Source organism: Bos javanicus, chromosome 5 (assembly GCF_032452875.1).
Source record: "Bos javanicus breed banteng chromosome 5, ARS-OSU_banteng_1.0, whole genome shotgun sequence".
In the NCBI taxonomy this organism is placed as follows: domain Eukaryota; kingdom Metazoa; phylum Chordata; class Mammalia; order Artiodactyla; family Bovidae; genus Bos; species Bos javanicus.
The window spans coordinates 114144197-114167465 of record NC_083872.1 but is presented as its reverse complement, the minus strand read 5'-3'; the positions used below and the strand labels follow the sequence as shown (position 1 = coordinate 114167465).

General features: G+C 56.0%; 1 protein-coding gene across 5 annotated transcripts in view; it reads left to right on the top strand.

Annotated features, from left to right (window-relative positions):
• PACSIN2 (protein kinase C and casein kinase substrate in neurons 2) overlaps nucleotides 1-19464 on the top strand; it is a 115200-nt gene extending 95736 nt beyond the window's left edge. For 4 of the 5 annotated variants that reach the window (XM_061418790.1, XM_061418787.1, XM_061418786.1 and 1 more), the window contains 9 exons: nucleotides 475-631; nucleotides 2532-2767; nucleotides 4427-4582; nucleotides 6720-6895; nucleotides 8783-8903; nucleotides 11719-11840; nucleotides 13783-13905; nucleotides 14305-14501; nucleotides 17689-19464. In XM_061418790.1, coding sequence (XP_061274774.1) covers nucleotides 538-631; nucleotides 2532-2767; nucleotides 4427-4582; nucleotides 6720-6895; nucleotides 8783-8903; nucleotides 11719-11840; nucleotides 13783-13905; nucleotides 14305-14501; nucleotides 17689-17801 — 1338 coding nt within the window. In that variant the 5' untranslated portion in view covers nucleotides 475-537 and the 3' untranslated portion in view covers nucleotides 17802-19464. The remainder of the gene's footprint in view (nucleotides 1-474; nucleotides 632-2531; nucleotides 2768-4426; nucleotides 4583-6719; nucleotides 6896-8782; nucleotides 8904-11718; nucleotides 11841-13782; nucleotides 13906-14304; nucleotides 14502-17688) is intronic. The other variant, XM_061418789.1, reaches the window with a different exon arrangement.
• The last annotated feature ends 3805 nt before the right edge of the window (nucleotides 19465-23269 follow it).

The window sequence follows — 23269 nt, the reverse complement described above, 5'->3', positions numbered from 1 at the left end:
TTGCTCTAATTGTGAAGTAATAATAATCCAGCATAGGGTGACATCAAGGCAGTAGACACCTGAGAACCTGATAATTCCAGTAATGCTCCAAAGGTCTTTAGCCAGGGGTCTGTAATGTTAATTATAAAATCACTTTAATCAGAGCTACTAAAACGTTATGTTTCTATTGTTTTTCATCTTTCTAGTTAGACATTCCCTACTCTGGGAAGCTGTCCCTGGCCCTCAGCCTGTGAGATCCCCCTTGGGTGCCCTCAGCCCCTCACTTCCCTCCCGCACAACCTGTCTCACACTGGTCTGCTTCCCTCCCTGGCCCATGGGCCACGCAGAAGCTCCAAATCTCGGTTTTGTCTGCTTCTGCCAGTGGTAGCTTGTCATCTAACAACACAGGGGACCTTTGAAGTGGGACGGGGCGCAAGCACCCAAGAGCCGGCCGGCGTGGAGGTCCGGCGCTCACAGCGTGGCTCTGTCTCCTAGGTCGGGAACTACAAGCGGACGGTGCGGCGGATCGATGACGGCCACCGCCTGTGCACCGACCTCATGAACTGCCTGCACGAGCGGGCGCGCATCGAGAAGGCGTACGCGCAGCAGCTCACCGAATGGGCCCGGCGCTGGAGGCAGCTTGTGGACAAGGGTAGGGAGGCCACCATGGGGCGTCTGGGGCAAACCGTCCACCCTTTCTGAGCCAGTATCCTCTCTTGGAAGATCAGGGCAGGAGTTTGTCTCACAGTCTGGGAGCTGTGATTTTCTCCCAGCAGCACAGGCCAAGTGAACTTTCCTCCCCTTTCCTGGGGACACAGGACTCCTGTCTTCCAGCAGCATCTGAGCCTCCCGTGGCAGTCCTTGTCAGCAGGGGACACGCCACGCTTGTCGAGTTAACTCAGAGCAGCTCCTTTGGGGCCGACTCCAGTAGCCTCCTGTCCAGTCAAGGGCCTTGCTGCTCAGCACCATGGTTTCTGGCACCAAGACTGCTTATTTATAAGTTCAGCCAAGTAGCCAGTCAGGCAAGACTCAATGGTGACATCCGGCAAAATTGAACTGGGTCTCCTACATTGCAGACAGATTCTTTACCGACTGAGCTACCAGGGAAACCCGTTATGTGATGCAGGTTTTACCTCCCCTCTGTCCCTTGCAAAACACTCAGACAATTCTAGAGCTCAATGACAGTGCTGCCATGGATGTGTGGATGGCATTCAGAGCGTACTTCCCAGCAGTAGAGGGGGAGCGTTATTGACTACAGGATTTCCTGGGAAAGAAGTGGGTTAGTGGGTATTTCTCAGGGTGGGTTTGGAGGGGCTGACCAGGAGAAGCTAGGCCAGGGCAAGGGGCCCCCAGGCAGCAGGGGTCTAGACTAGCTCCATGTCTTTCCCCGGATGTTGACATGGGCGACCCGTGGAGCAGAGTACAGCGCCCTGGTGCAGAGTGGGGTGGCCATGCGCGGGTGAGGCATGGCTGGGGTGGGCCGGCTCCTCCAGGAAGCAGTGGCTGTCGTTATTTTATTTCCGCCTGCCTGAGTCCCTCTCTCAGGATCCAGCTGTCAGCAGTGTCCATACTGCTTACTCAGAGCCTGGGGTTCACAAAGCACTCTTATTTCCGCCTTTGTGGGTCCTGGTCCCTTCGGCAGGACCAGGAGCTGCTCATCTTGTAGACGTGAGAAGCCAGAGGTCCTGAGGGGCTAGCAGTTACTCACGCACACACACCATGTGTCTCTTGTCATTATCCACTCCAGCAGTCATTGTCCCCTGGGAGCACCCTGAGGGCAGGCCCTGTGTCCTCCCATTCCATCCTCAGCTTCTGTCACAGCCCATCTCTCTGTCACCTCAGGCCAGCTACACCCTCAGCAAAATGACAGGTCAGATTAGGAGTTTCCTTCCTGAGAACAGTGACTGAGGCAACCCAAGCAACCTTCCCCGCTTTCTGGAGAGCTCCATCCAGGCCAGAGCCAGCCAGATTCCTGTCTCCTCCTCTCCTTCCCCAGCCCGGGGCTTCCATTCTGCTGAGGGTTCAGGCCTTCATTCCACAAGCTGTTTCCAGGGCCCAGCTCCTCATGGAGGGAATGGGCCTCAGGAGAATGTGTGGTCCCACACAAGGGAAGCCAGGAGCCAGCAGGAGCCTGAGGGGTGGGCTCAGACTGGCCTGGCAGAGAGGTTAGTTCACTTCAGAATGCCCTCCTCCTCTAGCCAGCCTCAAGCAAATCAAAACTTCCAAGATGAAGAAACTTCATCTTGGAGTTTTTCAAGAGCTTAGTGTCTTTACAAAAAGGAAATGTGTGTAATCCCCTGGTTTCCCTAACAAAAGAAAACAGATCCAGCTTCAGTTCCTTATTTTCTTCTTGATCCCAGGAACTGAAAAAGGAACAGCACTAAGAAAAATATCTGAAACAGCCAAAAGGAAGCCTCCCAGCCAGGCAGCCAGACTGCCGGCCTCAAAGCCCAACCTAAGTGCTGAGGGGGCCTCACAGAAGGGAATCCCCTCCCAGGGCCTGTCTGGGCCCCACAGTGCCGAGTGACCCACCAGCTTCTCTCGTGTCCCAGGGCCCCAGTACGGGACGGTGGAGAAGGCCTGGGTGGCTGTCATGACCGAGGCAGAGAAGGTGAGCGAGCTGCACCTGGAGGTGAAAGCCTCGCTGATGAACGAGGACTTCGAGAAGATCAAGAACTGGCAGAAGGACGCCTTCCACAAGCAGATGATGGGAGGCTTCAAGGAGACCAAGGAAGCCGAGGACGGCTTTCGGAAGGCGCAGAAGCCCTGGGCCAAGAAGCTGAAAGAGGTGCATCCACCCTGGGGCCCTGCCCTGCCTGCAGGCCCCTCACCCACCACCTGCTTCCCCTGGCCAGCCCTCCTGCCCTCCCAGGAGTTCCTGCCACTGCCTAGGCACAGGGGGCCTGCTGAGTGCCTCATTGCCATTTTTACAGAACCCTTATCCACCCATTTTCCTGTCCTGGGAGCAGGGTGAGACCCACACACACAGCCTAGAGCTCAAAACTGAAGCACTTCCCCCCCCCCCCAGCCCCTGACCCCTCCATGTCATGAACCTTCTGGTCTATCGGAATAGTAAGTCCTGTTTGCCAAAGGTTATCTGAGATGAAACCGTTGTGGAATAGTGCTTTTTAAATTTAAGCAAGCTTCCTAAAACCCAGATTCCCAGGCCCCACCTCTAGAGATAGTGGTCAGGAGGTCAGAAGTGGGGCCTCTTCATGCTCAGTTTTAATAATCTCCTGAGTGATGCTGTGCCTGCTGGTCTGTGGACTACATTTTGAATAGCACGGTTTTAGAAGAGCTGTTGGTGGCATGCAGAAATGCTCTCAACCACTAACAAGGCCACTCCCAACCCTGAACTTTTAAATGGTTCTTTCTCTTTTATGAGTTTTTCTCTCAAATTCGCAATGATGCTAATACTCATTATTTTACAAGTAGCAAATGGAAATCATCGAGCCTCACCCAGCCTTGGTTCTCCAGAGACTGTCATACCTACGCCTCAGCCCTTAGCATAGGCAGACCTGGAGCCTGGCCTGCCCCATTGCTAAGGGTGCCCCTACTTCCTACCAGTCCCATCCCCATCACGGACTTCTCTCAGGAACCGCACTGCCTCCCTCCCTCTCAGAGTCACCCCAAGCAGACTTCTGTCTCCAGGTTGTGACAACAGGCTTTCCTTGTCTACTCTGTGTCTTGTCTTTTTTGCCACATCCCCTTTCTCTTCTTTCTTGTCTCTGGTCCCATTTGTGATGACAGACTCCCTCATGAGGCTCTGGTTACAAACTCAGCTTTCTGCTGTAGAATGAAATCTGTGACTGTGGCTCAGTTAAGAAGCATCTATTAAATTACACACATACACACACACACACCCATATCTATAGATATGTGTGTGTATTCATGTAAAATAGTCGTTAAAAATATGGAATGTGGCCTATAACCCTTTCTCCCAACGTTACACTCCTCTTGTGTTAGGTTTCCAGCTGCTGGGCCAGCTCTTCCCTCAGATCCACACCTCCGTCACAGTCTCGCTGCAGGTCACATGTGTGGCTTTCTCCAGCCGTTCTACGTACGGCTATAGCCCAGACCCAACAGTGCACCTGCCTCTCTTCCCTGCTTGCTTCTCCTCCTCGGTGCTTATCACCTACTCACTTACTCTGTTTCCTCTTTCTTGCAGCTGCCTCCCCCAGCTAGATGGTGAGCTGTGTGAAAGCTAGGCTCTTTGTCGAGCACTGTACTCCTTCTGTCTAGATGGTATCTGACGACAAAGCAGGCACCCCGTCAGTATTTGCTGACTGAACTCTGTTTTAATGTGCTGTAATTATACTGGACACACAGCTTTGCACCTGATCTTCCCTGTCCTCTTAAGAGCACAGGCACTGCCCACAGTCTGTGTAACCTTCAGTGAGGATTTTGACCTTTAAATGTGGTATTTGGGAACTCCTTCTCCCTGTAGGTTGAAGCAGCGAAGAAGGCCTACCACGCAGCATGCAAGGAGGAGAAGCTGGCGATATCCCGCGAGAACAACAGCAGAGCCGACCCGTCCCTCAACCCTGAGCAGCTTAAGAAACTGCAAGACAGAGTAGAGAAGTGCAAACAGGATGTTCTTAAGGTAAATCGTGCGGATTTTTTTCCATGTTGAGAGCACGTGCCTCACCCGTCCACGTGTCTGCCATGTGACGAGCCTTTGTCACTGCTCAGTCAGATGCATGGACACATGGTTGCATCAGTGCGGTCACCCGCCACCTCACCACAGCCCTGAGTGCCGCCTCAGGGCAGGGCGGCACGGAGCACTGGGCAGGCAGGGGTGTGACTCCTGTGTGTGGCGGGCAGGGTGCGGGGTGGCCGGGGTGGCCGCAGGCAGGAGGTGGGAAGGAGTAGCTCGTGAACGTCAACAGCAGGCAGCTGACGGCGAGCTGGTATGGAGGGCTGTGAGGACCGGTGAGCTTGACAGTCAGGCCAAGTAAGGGCTTGGGACATTGCTGACAGAGAACTGCTGGAAAAAGCTTTAAGAGCCTGGGAAAGGAGGGCAGATGTGAGCAAGGGTTCCAGAACCCTTGGCTCCCAGCTTGGCCCCTGGTCCCACTCTTTGCCTGTGCCTTCTTCCAAGGGCTGGTAGTGGCTGGAGGCTGTCACCATCAAGGGCCTGCCCTGCTGCAGTGTCCACAGAAGGAAGTCCCAGCCTGGGTTTGGAGAGAGAGGTGAAGTTAGAGATGAGCTGAGCACTGAGCTTCAGGACTAGGGCATGAAGCCTAGAGGCGAAGCAGGAGTCCTGAGCCTCAGAAGAGCCTCTGAGAGAAATAAGGGAATTAGGCAGTGGCGGAAGAAATGGAGGAAACTTGGAGCGGCCGCCCAGTGGTGTGAGCGGAAAAGCTATGCCCTCTACGAAGCTCCTCACTGCTGCCCCCAAGTGGGGCAGATACGCTGCTCCAGAGGCAGCAGGGCCGGGCCTGAGGCCGGCCAAAGCTCAGGGAGGGCCACTGCCTGCTCAGAAGGCTCCGCATTGTCATCAGGCACAGAAGAGCAGAGAGCAAAGGCCACCCCCCATCCATGGTCAAAGCCCATTTCAGGGTCTTGAGAGTGAGACGACTGTGATAAATGGGTGACCCCAGCCCCAGCAATCCTCCCTTCACCCTAGGAGGCCCCATCACGCTGATGGTCCCCTTCACTGTCAAAGTCATATATGGGGGCAGGGAAGACTGTGTGGGTTTCTGACCCCAGGCACATCCCTGCAAGGGAAACATGCTAACTTTAGACTCGTCACACTGTCCCTAAACACCCTCGAGAAAAGGCTACACCTATGTTCGTATTTTCTTTCTGGTGAAACCCCCTCTTGAGGACAGTTGGGAAGGAATAACTGTGTGTCGGGGGGTGTCATCGGGGAGGAAGTTGGTGTCGTGGGCTGGAAGAAAGGGAACCAGGACTGTCTGAATGTCTTGGTGCAGCTCGGTGTCCATTGTCTGTCACCTTAAATATCAGGATACTGTGAAGTAGAAGTATTCTGTTTGCTGAAAAGGAAAGTGAGGCTCCCAGAAAATGCACAGCACAAGTCTCCGTGGAGCTCAGAGCCCTGTGATCCTGCCTTAAAGGCAACTGGGGAGTCCCTGCTGCTATGGGCAAGACCCGGGGCACAGCCCTTCCCCATGCCAGAGGGGATGTGGTCACTGGCTCTGAGGGACTGCCTCTTCCCCAGTGGCTGCCTTCTGGGTCTTACTCCAGCTGAGAGGCCTGGCAGATGCCAGGAGTATGGTTGTGTTTCAGAAGTGGAGGGGCTGGAACTTGAACTTGGAGTTCTGTCAGACTCTGGAGCTTGTGCTTTTCAGGTTTTGGAATCTAAGGACAGGGGACTGAGACATTTTTGCCAAGGGTGTCTTTGGAGGTGGAGAGGGCCTCAGGATGAGCCTGGGAGGCCTGGCTGTGTTGGGGTGGGGAGGGCTGTTCATGGTCCAGCCTTGGGGAGAGGGGAATGCCCTCCAGGAGCCATGTGGGGCCTGAAGCCTCTAGGCAGGAACTTAGGGGTGCAGAGGAGACAGATTGGGGTGCTTCTTGGGTGCAGGGTCACCCACAGTGGCAGGCTTCATGTTGTCACCCGAGGAGTAGTCTAGCTGCTGATGGATTTGGACCTGGTGGAGGGAGACGAGGCCCTGGAGGTGGACAGGGTGGTGCAGAGCCAGGCTCGCTCACTCTCGGGCAGAGGGGAGCGGGCTGAGTGGAAATGAGTTCATTCGCGCACCTGGCCCCTGTCATAGAGCAAAGAGAAGTACGAGAAGTCCCTGAAGGAGCTGGGCCAGAGCACACCGCAGTACATGGAGAGCATGGAGCAGGTGTTTGAGCAGTGCCAGCAGTTCGAGGAGAAGCGCCTGCGCTTCTTCCGGGAAGTCCTGCTGGAGGTGCAGAAGCACCTGGACCTGTCGAACATGGCCAGGTGAGTGCCCTTCGCCGGGAGCGTGGGGTGGCAAAGTCAGTGGACGGCGCTTTTGTGTGGAGCTCAGTTGCTGCTCTCCAGACCGGGGGGGCGGTGGTCTCAGAGCCCACCTGAGGCCCTGCGAGGTCCTGCCATCCAGGACGGCTGCTTGCTGGCCCAAGTCTGATGGCCTCCTGCCACACTCTACCAGCTCTGGGTGCAGGGCTCTGCGTCTGGGCAGGGAGGGAGGGCTGCAGCTTGCACTGGCTGCAGTGACGCGTTTGAAATCAACCCGGGGGCAAGTCCAGTAGTCCCCCGGCTGGCGCACCCAGCCTGGGGGTGGCCTTACTGTGAGGACCTTCACAAGCTCCTTTCCATGCAGAGCAGCTGCCTGCCAGCCTGCTCCTGGACTTCCAGGGGCTCGGGGCCTTGGGCAGCACAGTCCGTGAGCCTCTGCTGAATGGAGACACAAGACCATGATATTTCTTCCCCACTTTCCTCATCTTTGGTCCTGTGACACCTTCATCGGGGCAGAGGTCTGTGCTAACCCCGGGCTTCGATGTGTCATGCACACAGCCAAGCCATTTAGAAATGACCTACAAGTCAGAGCTTGTCATCAATAGGGAATTACCTTCTTTTTGTCTCCTAACAATAAAAAAAAAAATGAAAAGCATTCAGTCGTTGTTCAACTGCTATGCCAACAGTTAATGGGTCGTTATGAGTGTCTGTGCAGTTGGTGACATTGTTCCCCATCTCAGTGATGAGGAAGTGGAGGCTGGGCCTGGTTTGGTCACTTGCCCAAGGCTGCCCTGCAGGCAGAGGCAGGGCGGGGCTGCAGGGCTCCTCTGTGTGGAGTAACTGCCTTGCCTCACTTAGTCCTCCAAGCCACCCTGGGGAGCAGATGGTCTAATAGTGTCCTAGGGCTGCCATCATAAAATACTGATACCTGGGCACCCTACAACAACAGAAATTTATTGTCTCACAGTTCTGAAATCAAGGTGTCAGCGGGCCTCGCTCCCTCTGATGGCTCTGGTCTAGGGGAGGATCCTTCCCTGACTTGTAGACACATCCCTCCAGTCACATGGCCATCTTCTGGGTCTTCACATCGTCCCCTCTCTGTCCCTGTGTCCCAGTTTCCCCCTTTGTATAAAAAGGTGGGTTTTTTAATTTACAGATTACCTCTGTAAAGAACCCATTTCCCAACAAGCTCTCATCCTGAGACCCCTGGGGTGACACCAGCAGTATCTTTTTTGGAGGACACGGCTCACCCCATAACAGGTGGGTTGTGCCCACTGGACAGAGGAGGGCACAGACCCTGAGAGGGGGAATGACTGCCGGCCACACAGACCAGAAGTGAGAGCTCCGGGACCCGGGGTGGTGGTCCTGTCCCTCACGGGCAGCTTCCTAGGGAGGCGAGCCACTCTGGGCTGTGGAGCAGAAGCAGGAGTCCCCCAAGCTGGCCGACGGCATGTGCAGCCCCCACAGCACTGGCCAGTCTTCACTTGCTGAATGTAAACCTACCAGCTTTTTTGAAGGGATGAGGAGCGACTTTCCTGACACTCAGTTGTGGACCTGGTGAAATGGAACTGCACAGCCTGGGGGCCCCTGTGGCCCAGACACCAGCACCTTCTATATTATCTGACACAGAACAAAGCTGGGCTGTTGCCTCCTGGTTTGATTTGTCAGAACCTGAAGCTGTGGCTGATGCCACGGTTGTCATTTTTCCCCTCCTGTGTGCATCACGGCCAGATAACTGTCCAGCGCGCCAGGGCAGGCGTCTGATCTGCACTGGGACGTCGACCCTGATGCGCTGCAGACCGTGATGCTGGCTCTGGGCAGGCCCTGGGCGAGGCTGACCGGTGGCTTTCCCTTCCTTCCGAAAGAGTCATGCTTCTCTCTCTGATTTAGCTACAAAAACGTTTACCGTGACCTGGAGCAGAGCATCAAAGCCGCCGACGCGGTAGAGGACCTGAGGTGGTTCAGAGCCAACCACGGGCCAGGCATGTCCATGAACTGGCCACAGTTTGAGGTAGGAGGACCCGCTGGCCTGGGTGGGACCTGGGCCCACAGCGCCGAGTGCTACACTTTCTCCTTCCAGCTCAGAGTTGGCCTGTGCCCTGTTGACGTGGCAGTGTTTCCACACGGCCACCTTAGAAACCAAGCGGATGTTTAGTGTTCCAAGGGGCTTTGGGCACTGCTGAGGGGCCTTCTGAGTCTCTGGCGACGGTGCAGTTATGTTCTTTGTGAGGACTTTGACGGTCCCCTGTTGACCCTAGGCATTCCCTTCATGGAGATACCCTGGCGGTCCCTGCTCAGCCCTGCAGGATGGCCAGGGAAGGAGTGGCCACAGTGCTCCAGGCCTGGAGGGCCGGGGCCACCATCTCAGTAGCCTCTGGCCCAGGGCGGGAGGGGGCACGCTCTCAGAGTGTATGTTCTTACACAGAGGGTCTTTTTCTTATTTCCTTATATAAATTCAGTCAGCTCTGGTGCGGGATTAGCTTTCTTTTCTCATTTTCATGGGTCCAAGCTATCCAGTGTTTTTACATGCAAATTCAAGGGCCTGGAGCCCTCAGGACTCTTCCAGTCTGCCAATTGGGTTCCCAGTACATGGACCCCTGAGGATCACAGAGAAGGCAGTGGCCACAGTCCCAGCACCCTGCCCTCTGGGGGACAGGGCTCTCCCCACATCATGGTAAATCAGGGGCTGGGGAAGCTCCACAGGGCCACCGCTGCTGCCTCCCCCGGGAGGGGCTGAGGCAACCCCTCTGTGCTGGGCTCCAGTCACCTGGTTTCCTCTGACTCGTCACAGCCAGAGCCCAGGCTGCGCTCAGACCTGCCCCACCGCCTCCTCACTGTGGGATGCTGAGCAGGTCCTTTGCCCTGGTTGTGCCTCGGTTGCCCCATGTGTAATATGGGGATGACAGTGGTACCCATCTTCTCTGTGGCCGGGGCTTCAGTGGCCTGGTCCATACTGGCTCTTGCCCCAGGGCCCCCCACACAGAACCTTGTCTAGCCCCATCCTAGCTTGGCATCTTTTCAGCCCTCATACCAGTGCCTTTTTTCTGGAGCTTCTCAAGAAAGCTTCTCCACATGACGATGTGGGTCCCTACAACTGAGCCCTCCCCCTGCCCCCAACAGGGGCCAAGAGCAGAGGCCTAGGGCCTTCCCAGGTGGAAGTGGTTCTGGAAGAAAAAGCACAGCCCCTTCTCCTCCCCCTGGTGAGGGCACTGGTGCACGCACCCCTGGGTTCTAGAGACCCCTTGTGATATGCACCCCTCCAAGCCCTGATTCCCTTAGGACTACAGGTCCCTACCCAGGGAATAGAGTGGTCTGGAAAGGAACACTTGACAGGCAGTCTTGCTGGCATGGGTGTCCTGACCACAGCCCGTGGTGGCTGTCCTCTGTGGGCCCCTTGAGCTGGGAACGCATGCCTGCATGTGGCGCACGCCTGCAGCTCTCACAGGCCTGGCTGGACTTTCTCTAATGAAATGATTTCTTTTTATTTTCCATGCCACAAGGATGAAGTAAGTTCCTATTTTATGGTTAACTTGTTGAATTCCAAATCTCCTGCGGTGTGGTCAGCCCCTGTGGGTCTCTGTGTGGCATCCACGGCCTGGTGTGACAGCATGTGCTGGTTAAAGAACCAAGGCCGCAGTGTGGCCCGGGCTGTGTGGTTGTCCACATTAACAGCAGGCCCTTCCCTTCGTGGTCGGCCAGCTGTCGATCGCACTGGCCCTTGGAAGCCACCCTGTCAGGACAGATGTACATTCAGAAGGTCACTATGGGGACTCTGAATTCCAGTCAAGTTCTCAGTCAGCTTATTTCAGTTAAGATAGGTGACCTAAGTTTGGGATTGGGGGCCTAAGTCTGCCACCAACTGTAGTGGGCAAGTCACTTTTCTTTCTGGGCCTCGGTTTCCTCACATGACAAATTGGCAGTTAGACTTGATGTTTCTAAGGTGGCTTCTGTAACTACATGTGAGCACAGCTGTGGGCTTGGTCATCCCAAATATTAATTCAGATAAAGTGATTTGATAATGGGTAAAGTGTTTGGCACCAGGAACCAATTTCAAAAAAAAAAAAAAAAAAGATAATGGGTAAAGTGGGCCAGGGGAAGAATTCATCACGCGTGTACACACACGTGCTGTTCTCCCCGTTTCCAGCACAGTTGATAAAAGCCTGTTCACATGCTGGGAACATTGAGCCTTCAGAGACATACACTCTGTGCTTTGTTACCTCACACATTGCGCAGGTGGAAGAAGACAGCCCTGGTGGGGCGAGTGCCACTCCTCAGGGTCCTGAGGGATGCGGGAGCCCCCTGCACCTGATTCTGTTTGCACCCAGGGCCCATTTCCCAAGCCACAGGCTGGCTCAGGTCCCGCACCCAGCTCTCCTGCCTCACTGGGAACGTCAGTCAAGAGATGGATGGGAGGGTCTTTAGCACTGAATGCCAGCCCCTCAGAGGGACTCTGTCTGCTTTGGAAGCATGAGGAAACTTGGCAAGGCCTGGGGTCTGGAGGCTGAGTGTCACAGGGCTGGGGTGGGGTTGGACGGGGAGGATGCCTGGGACTGGGACTCAGGACCCCTGCGTGCTGGCCCCAGTGTTCTCAGCAGCTGTCTGCCCCTGGAGGCTGGCCCCCAAGGAGCACCCACCTTGCACGGTGAAGAGGGCCAGTGGCGGGCATCACGAGCCTGGGGTCACTGGGAGGCGGGGAGGGCAGATGCAGTGCAGCGAGGTGCCACACTGCGCAGGGCCGGCCAGCGGCTCGCGGCCGCAGCGTTAGGCTCATGTGGCCTCAGACAAATGAGCTTTCTGACTCCTCTTCCCTGGTGCCTGTTGCTCAGGAGTGGTCTGTGGACCTGAATCGAACTCTCAGCCGGAAAGAGAAGAAGAAGAATGCTGATGGTGTGACCCTAATGGGCATCAACCAGACTGGTGACCAGGCTTCGCAGAACAAGCCCAGCAGGTGGGCACTGGGTACCTCTGTCCCTGGCAAGGCCCCCTGGGTCCTCTGCCAGGGCTGGAACGCCCCTACCCAGGGAGACTCCCCAAAGGGGCCCTGCAGGGAACCCCGGGGCATCTTTCCAGACACTCTGCTGGGCAGCAGCCAAGGGCCTCTCTTGGGAGAATCTTCATTTCACTCGGTGCCAGAGCTGCAGAAAGACCTGGAGAAGGAGCCTTTGCCACAGTGCGCTTTGGGCCCCTTGTGACAGAAAGAATTGATGCAGGGTGCTGTCCACTGCGTGTCCCCAGCGGTGCACACGGGCAGGTGGAGGTGACTGAGGGCGTCCTTCACGTGGAGTCAGGGGCCCTGGCCGGGTGTGTGCTTACCTTCCTGTGCCGTAGGCAGGTGCCTAATTCGAGGGTGGGGCACTCACTGTCCAGTGCCCCCTTCTTCAAAGTACCCCTGCTGAGAGTGTTGGTTATTCTGAGTTTGGATTGAACAGGTGGCACTGAGGTCCTCAGCTCGAGAAGGGTCAGAGTTCCCAGCAGATGAGTGTTACTGTCCTCCGCAGAGCCAAGGCTGCCCCCGGGGCCCCAAGGCCTCCACGCCCTGCTGAGTTTTAACACACCTCAGGCTCCAGACCTCCTGGGAAGGGTCAGCATGGTTCCAGAGGCCTTCTGTGTTCCTGGGCACTGAAGCCCCCACCCGCGCTCTCTGGGTTGATGTGGCTGCTCGTCACTCAGCTGCTGTGCCAGTGCCTGGGCAGGTGGGCTTGGCTAAGTGACTGCAGGCATGAGCATGTGCCAGGGGTCAGGCCAGCACCTAGGGGTGGGGTAGGGTGGTCCATACCAGCCAGGGCTGCTGCACAAATTCAGTTGCCCAGCACCAACCTCCTGTCAGAAGGTCAGCTGGAGAAAGGTGCCAAAGAGGGGGTAGGGCCTGGTGGTCTCAGTCATGTGGCCCAGACGCAGGCAGCAGGCAGGCATAGGCCCAGTGCCCCTGGCCAGGCCTGAAACCCATGTGGCAGTGGCTGGCCACTGGGGGGTCCCTCTGGTGGCATCTGAGGCATGTCTTCTCCTCCCCTCCCCACCCTGGCTGAGCCATCCACCCAGCACTTAGCGTGCCGGCTCCATGCTGACTGGCTAGGAGATAAGAAGTGTTGCTGGCCCAGGCAGCCCTGGCCTGCAGCTTAGTGGTCGGGCCTGCCTGCTCAGATGTCCGTGGCGGGGTCCCCAGGCTCTCCAGGCCCGTCTTATCTCGTTACCATCTTGTTCTGTGCTCAGTACCTGTAGTCACTGCATTTCATCACCTGGCTGTCTTCGCTCAGGCCAGGCTGCAATCAGAGTTCTCTTTGGTCCCCTCTGGGCCTGGCACACAGTAGGCAGTTAGCAGACGGGTTTTTCTCTCTCTCTCTGGAGCAGAAAATGGGTCCTTCCTTTCTTCCTAGAAAGGATTATTCAACAGGCTTTGGTTCTGATTTTGGAAGTTGCAGATCCAGAAGACCCAGGGAGGAGGCTACTGGACCCTTCTGTCGTCAGGACAGGGCACTGGGGGCTGTGGGGTCTGGAGAGCCCCAGGCTGAGCCGCACAGGTTGTCAGCCTGCCGGCCCTCCACAGAGGGCCAGGTGCAGGACTGCAGAGAGAAGCCCTGAGCCCAGATGCACCTGTGCTCCAGCAACAGCCTGCACACATGCAGGGCTCCTGTTAGGACAGGCTATGTTTAGACACAAGGAGGGAAAATGCAAGTCTTATTCTTTCTTAGACACTTTAACCGCATTCAAGAGCCAAAGTATTGCTAAGTGTTTCACTAAAACAATCTTTCTGCTCCAACACACTCCTCCCATTTGACAGGGAGCTGATTTGTCCCTTCAAATCCTGGCCCTGTGTTCTTGCAGCTGGGAGCACCCGGGACCGTGGGGGCTGCCGAGTTGGGGTCCCCTGAAAGCTCTCTCTCTCCCCGTAGTGATCTTAGTGTCCCGGGCAACCCCGAACGGTCAGCGCAGTCACTGTCCAGCTACAACCCCTTCGAGGATGAGGACGACACAGGGAGCACCGTCAGTGAGAAGGAGGACATTAAGGCCAAAAAGTTGGTGAACAAACGTTTCCCTCTGGCTTCCATCTCGCTCCCTCTCTCTCCTCTCTCTCTGTCCAAGGTCTCGCCCCCTCGGCACTCAGGGCAATGCATGAGGCCTGCAGGAGGCAGCCCGGCTGGTGGATGGTCTCTGACTTCTCGATTTCTCAGGGAGGGAGGCACCAGTTAACAGTCTGTGGTTGCTTTTTCTCTGCCCTGTGTTAACCCTCGTCAAGGTCCAGCCCATGAGCACAGGAACACGGGTGCTGCTGAGGGGCCCGCGCTCTGCAGAAGGAGTGCCAGCCCAGCCCAAGGGCTCCCCGGTCTCCCCGGGCGGGGTCTGAGGCTCCGAGCAGGGCCTCAGGCCTCTGCCAGCCCCACGCTCAGGATCACTGGGTCAACCCTTTTTTGCAGCGTGAGCAGCTACGAGAAGACCCAGAGCTACCCCGCGGACTGGTCAGATGATGAGTCTAACAACCCATTCTCCTCTACGGATGCCAATGGGGACTCCAATCCCTTTGATGAGGACACCCCTTCGGGGACAGAAGTGCGGGTCCGGGCCCTTTATGACTATGAAGGGCAGGAGCACGACGAGCTGAGCTTCAAGGCCGGTAGGTGGGCGCCCGGCTGGCCTCTGGGGCCACTGCTTCCAGCCTGTCCGTTTGTTCAGCTACACTGGGTCTTCGTTGCTATGCACAGGCCTTCTCTGTTTGCAACAAGCAGGGGCTACTCTGCAGTGGCTTCTCTTGTTGCGCGGCGTAGGCTCTAAGCGTGCGGGCTTCAGTACCTGCGACTTCCAGGCTCTGGAGCCTGGGCTCGGTAGTTGTGGTGCAGGGGCTTAGGTGCTCCACGGCATGTGGAATCTTCCCAGACTGAGAATCTAACCCATGTCCCCGGCATTGGCAGGTGGATTCTCACCCACTGCACCAGCAGGGAAGTCCCAGCCTGCTTTTTTTAGGTCTAGTTCCATTTGTGTGTTCCCCGCCCCATCCCACCTTCCATTTCAAACATGGCAGATGCTCAACACCAAAGGTTAGAAGACAGTGAGGCACCCCGTGCCTTTGCCCAAGACGCCACCCCAGCCAGGCTAAGGCCTCTGCATAAGAGACACAGATCCAGGCCATCTGGCTACCCCGCAGGCTCCCTGGAAACAGTGCCTGCGAGTCCCCAGGAGAGCCTTTCTCCAGAGGCCCACAGCGGGCAGAGGGGCCCCCAGCACAGTGGTAGCATCCCCATGGCCCTCAGAGCCTCTTCTTGGGGCTTTGCCTTCTACCCTTCCCTGCAGCCCTGCCACCAACACAGCTTTGTTACCAGTAGCTGAAACCCGGGTTTTATGAAACAGCCTGGATCCTTATCATATGAGCTCTGTATGTGGAAATTTTCTATCCTGGTTTCTATTTAATGCCGGCTTCAGTTCAGCAAATGGCTTGCAACCCTCTGTCTGAAGAGCTCTGTCTTAGAGCCTATCCCCAGAGGTTTGGTTAGCCTGGCTCCAGACGGGCCAGAAGGGAGCCAGGGTTCTTCCTTCTGCTTTGCCCCTCCTCGGAACCACCCCAGATCCAGCATCACCCCTAGCCCTCCACTGCAGGGGTGCTGGGCCCTAACTCAGCCAGCGCAGGCTGAAGGGCTCCCTGAGTCTCCATCTCTGGGGCAGACCCTGTGTCCGGCCTCCCACCCACCCTGGCTGAGAGCTGTGTCTAACAGCGGCCTTCTCTCAGCCCTCAGAAAGTAGCTAGCTACCTACTCCACCCCAGAGCTGGTCATAGGGTGGCTCTGGCTGCTTGTGGGACGTTCTCGTGTGTCTTTAAACACCTTTGTCAGTTTTTTCTTGGGGGGGGGGGGGCCATGCCTTGTGGCTCTCAGGATCTTAATTGCCCAACCAGGGATCAAAGCCATGCCCCCCCGTAGTGGAAACGTGGACTCCTCACCACTGGACCAGCAGGGAATTCTTTTGAGTTTCCCGACATTCTTGACTGGGGTTGTTTCCACCCTACTTTGTTTACTTTATTTGTTGGTTGACTGATTTTTAATTTTTTATTCTTTCTGAATGTTTTTTTTTAAGTTGGGCCCTGTTGTGCGGCTTGCAGGCTTGTAGTTCACCTGTGAGGGTTCCCAGCAGTGAAAGCACCGAGTCCTAACCACTGGACCGCCAGGGAGTTCCCTCTAAATCTTATCTTTTGGACTTGTCAGCAATTTTATAGATTTAAAATGTCTCGTTATCAAAAGCAGACTGGAATGGATCTTTCTAATCACCAGTTTACATTTTTACAATTTGGCAGGTTCCAGTTGGTTTTGTCTGTTTTCTGTGTAATTTTCTTCCCCCCACCCCGCCGAGGTCACATTAGTTCCTGGCCACACCACTTCCTCCTGTCTGGAGTGTGCCCTGGCTGCTCCCCGCTTCTCTGGGCCTGGGGAGCCTAGGGTCTCCACCTGGTGAGCTTCCCACCACATGCCCCCCTCTCAGAGCTGCTGCCCGTCTGCTTCTGGGAGCCTCGCCCCGCGAGGCCGGATGAGAAGCACACCAGGCGTCCGTGTCGGCCCTGCCGGAGCACAGAGAGCCCCCAGGGTGGGAGGAGAGGGGTTTCCCACTCGTGACGCCCACCCTGCGGCCCCCTGCATCGCAGGAGCAGTGGTGCTGACGAAGTGGGTCCCCAGCTGCAGGCAGAGAGCCATCTCGTGGGAGTCGGCAGCACGAGGACCAGGTGCTCGCCGCGCGCTGGCGCCGACCCGGGTCCTTCCGTGCTTTCGCCCCTAGTCCTCACAGCGCCTCTCAGTCTCCCAGCAGCTCTGAGAGCCCCGGATGCGGCCCCGCGGGCCTCTGGGTCCACAGAATGAGGAGTCGGGGAATGCTGCTGAACAAGATATAACTGCCGGAGGAAAACGGTGCAGCTAAGCCTGAAAAGTGGGCCAAAATGCCAACGAGAAACACAAAGCTGCAAACTGAACAATGAAGACACCTCAGCAGGCCCATCTTCTGCCAGTTCTCAGAGCTGTCCCTGCGGGCTGGTCACCAGGCCACTCCTTCCTGTCCCCTGGCTCTGGCCTGCTCTGGCCACCCTGAACAGGAGAAGGCAGGCCTGATCACACCTGTGGTCCTTGTCCCCTGGCCTGTCTCCTTGAGAGGCCAGGCTCCTTCTGTCCCTCTCTCATCTCCGTATCCCCTCCACCTCCCAGGGCCTTGGTGCAAAGTAGAGGCTCCTTCTTACTTGAGAAAACAGAGGCTCGGTCAGACTGAAGTAGCACACAGAGCCGTGGGGAGAGTCCAGGACCATGCCAGTGCACTCTGGGTGTTGGGAAAGCTTGGTTTCTTCAAGTCAGAGGACAGATGCTCTGAGCTCAGTGCTGGGGAGAGAAGAACGGGCCCCCATGCCTCCCACAGCTGCAGTCTAGACACAGACTAAAGGAAGGCATGGAGACCACGGTAGCAGTGCTGGAGGAGACTCAAGAAGACCGTGTGGGCCAGGCCGGGGAGGAAGGCTGCGGGGGGTGACACAGACCCTGTGGGACGAGGCCTCGGACCTGGCCTGGGCAGTCAGAGGGCGAAATCCTGCAGTCTCTGCAGGAGCTCCTCGGGCAACTGAGACCGGTGTGCTTGAGGGGTACTGTGTGAGAGACGGGGGTCTTTAATCTCTCAGAGCCATCCCCCCCACTGGATACACAACTTCAGACGTGACTTAGTAGAGGAAGAGCCAGGCCCTCATCCTGCCAGGAGAATGCCTACGCCTCCCACCTACGTTAGAGACCCTCAGCGGGCCCAGGGTGAGGGCTTGCCAAGACAGCTCCCTTTTTGTCTTGCAGGGGACGAGCTGACCAAAATAGAGGATGAAGATGAGCAGGGCTGGTGCAAGGGGCGCTTGGACAGCGGACAGGTCGGCCTGTACCCCGCGAATTACGTTGAGGCGATCCAGTGACGGGCTGGTGGGCTGGCTGGCGGAGGGACGGAGTGGAGGTCCAGCAGCTCTGTTAGCCGTTGGCCCCGGGCAGCGGCCCCTCCAGCCAGCCATGCGGGCATCCACTCCTCTTCCTGCAAAAGATGATGGTTCCATTGCTCTTGGCTTCATGGTGTCTCTTGAAGGCAGACAAGCTGGTCATTTCACCTGGAGCTCGGCCCCCTTTCCACAGTGCAGATGGAGAGAGCCGATCACAGGAAGCTGCAGGACAACAGGAATCACCGCCCCCCCCGCCCCGCCCCCCACGCTGTGTGTTGGCTTATCATGGATCCGTGTATTCTTGACCTTGTCTTTCCTCCTCTCCTCCACGTCAATGGTAACGGTGGGTTCCACTAATCCTTGCTCCACTGATTCCTTTCTCTGACAAGTCCCATCACCTGCTAAAACTTAAATGAACAAACTTACATGCCATTTTGTGAGTGAACACTTTGAGGTTTTTAATTTAAAGGCTGTGTACAGTTACTTTTTTGTATTCCCATTCTTGCATTCATTTATACTTAAATTATGACAAAGGTCGATGTCCACCAGTGGTCTTGAGGCAGTGTCTCTGTTTCCCTGCTCTTCTGTTAATCACCCACGCCACTGCCTGGGGCGAGAGCCGGCAGCCTGTTCAGACCATGTTTGAAGCAAGAGATTGCAGTAGAAAGGTGGGAACACATGGCTGGGTTTCCAAGGTGAATGCTCTCCGCGTTTGGGGTGTCCAAATGTGAGTTTTGCAAATAACCTTATGTAGTCCTCTCTAAAGCTGCCATATTTAAAGTCTATTTTCACTCTATTTGTGCTTAAACTTTACTCTTGCAAATTAACAATTTTATCAGTGATTTTTGAAAGGTTAAAATATAGGACTAACGTTTCAAATGAATGCATCTATAGTTAAGATGCTTTATATTAGACTGTCACGTCTTGGTGTATATCTGTATATACTATTTGATATTCAGAGAATCTAAAGAGATTGTCTACTGTGTTCATGAGACTGAGCAGCTTTTGACAGTGGCTTCAATTTGTAAACTGCTTGAAGACCATCCGGGCATCAGCCTGGCTGGTTGGCTGGGCCCAGTGGAGCCTGCCAGAGGGACGTCTGTCCTCGCTGGCCAGCCGGGAGTCCAGTGTCCTCAGCCCAGCTAGCCTTAGTCCCCTGTAGCAGAACACTGTACAAAACTCCCGCGTCTTTGCGAGCAGCTGCAGATCTCACTGTCATCCGTGTTCCTCGTGAGCAAAGAAAAGCTGGGTCTCATCCCACAGTACCAGGGTCTCCTGAGCACCCTGTGGCCATCAGGGAGCCGACAGGCTGGGACAGGAAGCTGCCCTGTAACCACGGGCCGGCGAGGGAGGGCAAACCTTTCCTCTGTGTAACTCAGACATGGGAGAAATGGCTGCTGCCACCACAAGCTATGCATTCTACTCGGTGTTTCCAGTGAGCTTGATGTCTTGCTTGGAAAGTGGATGTGTGTCTGTCTGTCCTGAGGATGCGTGTCTATCTGTCCTGGAAACTTACCAGCAGAATCCTCATTCCTTTGCTACAGATGTACCAAAAATTGTCAAATCTTTTCAGTTTAGGAGTTTCTTTAAACATATAGTATTTTAGAAAAAAAAAAAAAAAATCAATAAACAGTTGATCTCGTGATTATGACCGTCTCTGTGCCGTGCGTGTGCCTCCCACCCACACCAGCTGGTGGATGTGTCTTCACCGGCGTCTGGAGCCAGGCAAGACCCCAGGTGCAAGAGCACTGCCCAGGGCCCATGTCCCTGCTAAGCTAGAGGCCGGGGAGTCGAGGCACCCCGGGGTGCTTCCCTCCCTCCAACGTGCTTCTCTGTGGTCTCGGTGCCCCCAGCATGGGCAGCAGGCTGGCACTTCCCTCCCCTCCCCGAGGCCCAGACAGCAAGACCAGACCAGAGACCACTCACGGCCCGAGCTGCTTCGAAAACGTGTCCTGAGCACCTGCTGTGCGTCAGGCCCACTTCAGTGGCATCATCTGTAAAGAACTGCCCAGCTCCAAATACGCTGCGAGTGAGGTGGGCCCTGCTCTCTGCTTCTGAGGAGGCGCTGAGCCCATCGAGGCTGCCCGCTGCCCCCGGCAGTCACCAGCTTCCAGTTGCACCTGGGGAGGCAGCCTCTGCGAGACAAGCGGGGTCAGGGCAGGCTCCCAGTCCCATGGCCTGAGCTGAGCTGGCCAGTCCTGGGCACTCCGTGAGCTCATGTACTGCGGTGCCAGCCCACTGGGGAGGCTGGAGTCCCCATTTTACAGAAGACACCCCGTCTGGAAACAAGTCCAGCGCCCTGCCCAAGGTCCTACGACAGAACTGTAGTTCAAACCTGCATCTGCAGGATTCTTGAGGGCGAGCCCGTTCTCGCTCCCTCCATCAGTGGATAAAGAACAGGGCGGCTGAGCAGGAGGAACCCTCACAAGTCGGAGTGAAACAACCTCTTTTCTCTGCTTCCTCTGCCCCCCAGAGCTCCTGCAAGGAATCCTGGGAGGCCTGCTGCCCTCTCCTGTCCTGGCCCTCAGGGCAAGCTGGAAACCTTCACCCACCCCTGGGCCTCGTCCTCTCCAAGCCAGAGCGATGCCTGCCCCCCATGGAGGTTAGACTCGGAGTCACAGGCCGCAGGTGCCTGGCACCACGTCCCCCGGCCCCAGTCAGGACCCCCTGGCATCCTTGGCCACCCCTCCTTCACCCTCCATGCTGGGCCACCAGGTCCCCTTTGCCTCTGTCTTCCCTAGCCCCATTGCCACTGCCCCTTCTCCCCCCAGACCATGGCTGCATCCACACCACGCCCAGGGGACCCTCAGCAGCCCACCCCAGTCCCCTCAGCACATGGGGGGTGATATTCCATGCTCTCCAAGCCCCCCCGGTCATGCTCAGAGGGCAAATGATCTCTGACCTAGTGACCCGGACAGCCGCCCCCTGTGCCCCTCACCAGCCCTTTCCCCAGACACCTGCAGGAGGTCTGTGCCCCTCTCAGGGGTTTTCCCTCAGCCGAGCGGGCAGTGACCCCTGGGCTGACTTGTCTCTGGAGGGAGCGAGCAGAAGGGGTGGGGCCAGGCACAGCACCTTAATGGACAGACCTGGGGCTGCCTTTGTGGGGAGGCTGAGGCTGGGGAATAGAAGCTGCTGAGGTCTGAGGCTCATCCCCCGCCAGGCAGGGCCACTGCCAAGCACAGGGCCAGAGGACCCAGGCTGACCCCGCACTCCTGCGGGACAGGCAGCTTCTCAGCCTGCTGTTCGCAACCAGCCTGGGGCTAAACATGAATCAGCTACACACCAGGCCCTGTGCTGAGCACCCCTCCCTGCAAAGGACCTTAGAGACCTCCTCACGATGATGAGCCCCATTTTATAGACCAGAGAGCTTGAGTGGCTTGCATCACACCACACAGCAAGTCAGGGGCAGACGTGGGGTCCAAACTCCAGTGCCCGGCTCCAAAGCGCACTTGTTCTCAAACATCTAGAGGGCTTGTTGCAGCCTAGCTTGCCAGGCCACATTCCAGAGTTTCTGAGGCCCAGAGTCTGCATATCTAACAAGTCCCCAGGGGACGCTGACCTGGGGCCACACTCTGAGCAAGACAGAGCTGCCCTAAGTACCCGTATCTGTGCGCTCCGTGATTTGTTCACATGACCAGCAGATGCTCCTAAGCCAGCTCTAGGCCACAGGACCTGGGCCCTGGGGACCTAGAGATCAATCAGCCACAGTCCGGGCCAAGGAGGCAGGGACAGTATGGACAAAGAGAGCCAGGGAGGGGACTTCCCTGGTGGTCCAGCGGTTAAGGATCCGCCTTGCAATGCAGCAGATGTCGGTTTGACCCCTGGTTGGGGAACTAAGGGCTTCCCGGGTGGCTCAGCTGGTAAAGACTCCGCCTGTAATGCAGGAGACCTGGGTTCGATCCCTGGATTGGGAAGATCCCCTGAAGACGTGAAAGGCTACCCACTTCAGTATCCTGGCCTGGAGAATTCCAGGGACTGTATAGTCCATGGGATTGCAAAGAGTTGGACACGACTGAGCGATTTTCACTTTCACTTTGGGGAATTAAGATCCCATATACGGCGGGGCCAGTGAGCACACGCACCACAACTACTGAGCCCAAGAGTCACAGCTGGAGAGTCCGTGCACCCCAGTGAGAGACGCCCATGGTGCAGCCAAGACCCAAAGCAGCCAAAGAAACAAACAAGGAATCTTTTTTTTTTTATGTTAAAAATTGTTCTAAAAAAGAGAGCAAGCCCAGGGAGCAAGGGACACCAGGCCAGCGGGACCTCCCATCCCTGGCAAGGGGCAGGGAGGGCTCGGTGGCAGCTGGGTAGTGGAGAGAGAGGTGCCCCCCAGGGTCGATGGGCACCTTGCGTCTGCAGGCAAGTCCCTTCGTATCTCTGACCCTCAGTTTCCTCATCTGGAAAGTGGGGAAATGGTTCCCATCTTTTCTTTTTCATCATCATCTGGGGTCAACAGTGTTAAAGGGCTTGTTAAAATACACAGATATAAGGCACCACTTTATGAAAGTGGTCTCACCCCCAAATACCATCCCAACTCAAGTGGATAATAACCAAAGTATGCAGACCCCTGATGGAGATGCCAGATCCTCCCCAACCAGACGCTGGGCATGAATGCTTCCTCCAAGCCATATATTCATTCATATACGAAACTGTATATAAGAAGGCTGGACTTCCCACCCCAAAATCTGATAAAATATTTTTTTCTTCTCTGAAACTTGAAGTCTTACAAAGGTGAAAAGTTGAAGCCAGTGGTCAAGAGCATGGACTGTGAGGTCGTAGTCCCTGCACTCGAACTTGACTCTGATAGTGGGACCTTAATTAGTTATGTTACCTAGAACAAAATACTTAATTTCTCTGAGCCTTGGTTTGCTCGTCAATAAACGACAATCGTATTCTGGGGTTTTTGGTTACTTAAAATGGCAATAGTAAACGTTTGTGCTTCACTCCATGCCAGACCTTGTTCTAAGCTTTTTGACATCTATTAACATTTAACACAGCAACACTCTGAACTACGTAAATATTGTTATTCCTGTTTTCATAGGTGAGGAACCTGAAGCACAGAGAGGTTAGGTAACCCGCTCAAGGTGCAACAGCTAGGAAGGCTCAGACGTGGGTGGTGCAGTGCCGTCCCTGCCCACTAGGTGGCGCTGTTGGACTACGAGAGCGCCTGCCTCGGCCGGTGAGGGAGTGCCTGCCCCCAGGGCCGCTCAACAGCAGTTACCTACCAGGATGAGAGTCATCCCGAATCAGAGCCACCTGACCTGAGAGGACCCCCTATGTACTCTGGACACCACGTTGTCACTGCTGGCGTCAAGTTCATTGGTTCAGGGATGGCGCCTTACTTTCTCTCTAGCCCCAGTGCTTGTGGAACGAAACTGAAAGGAAACCAATCTATCTTGAACCATCCAATATAACCCAGAGTACACTGTTTTAGACTTCTTCTTTGA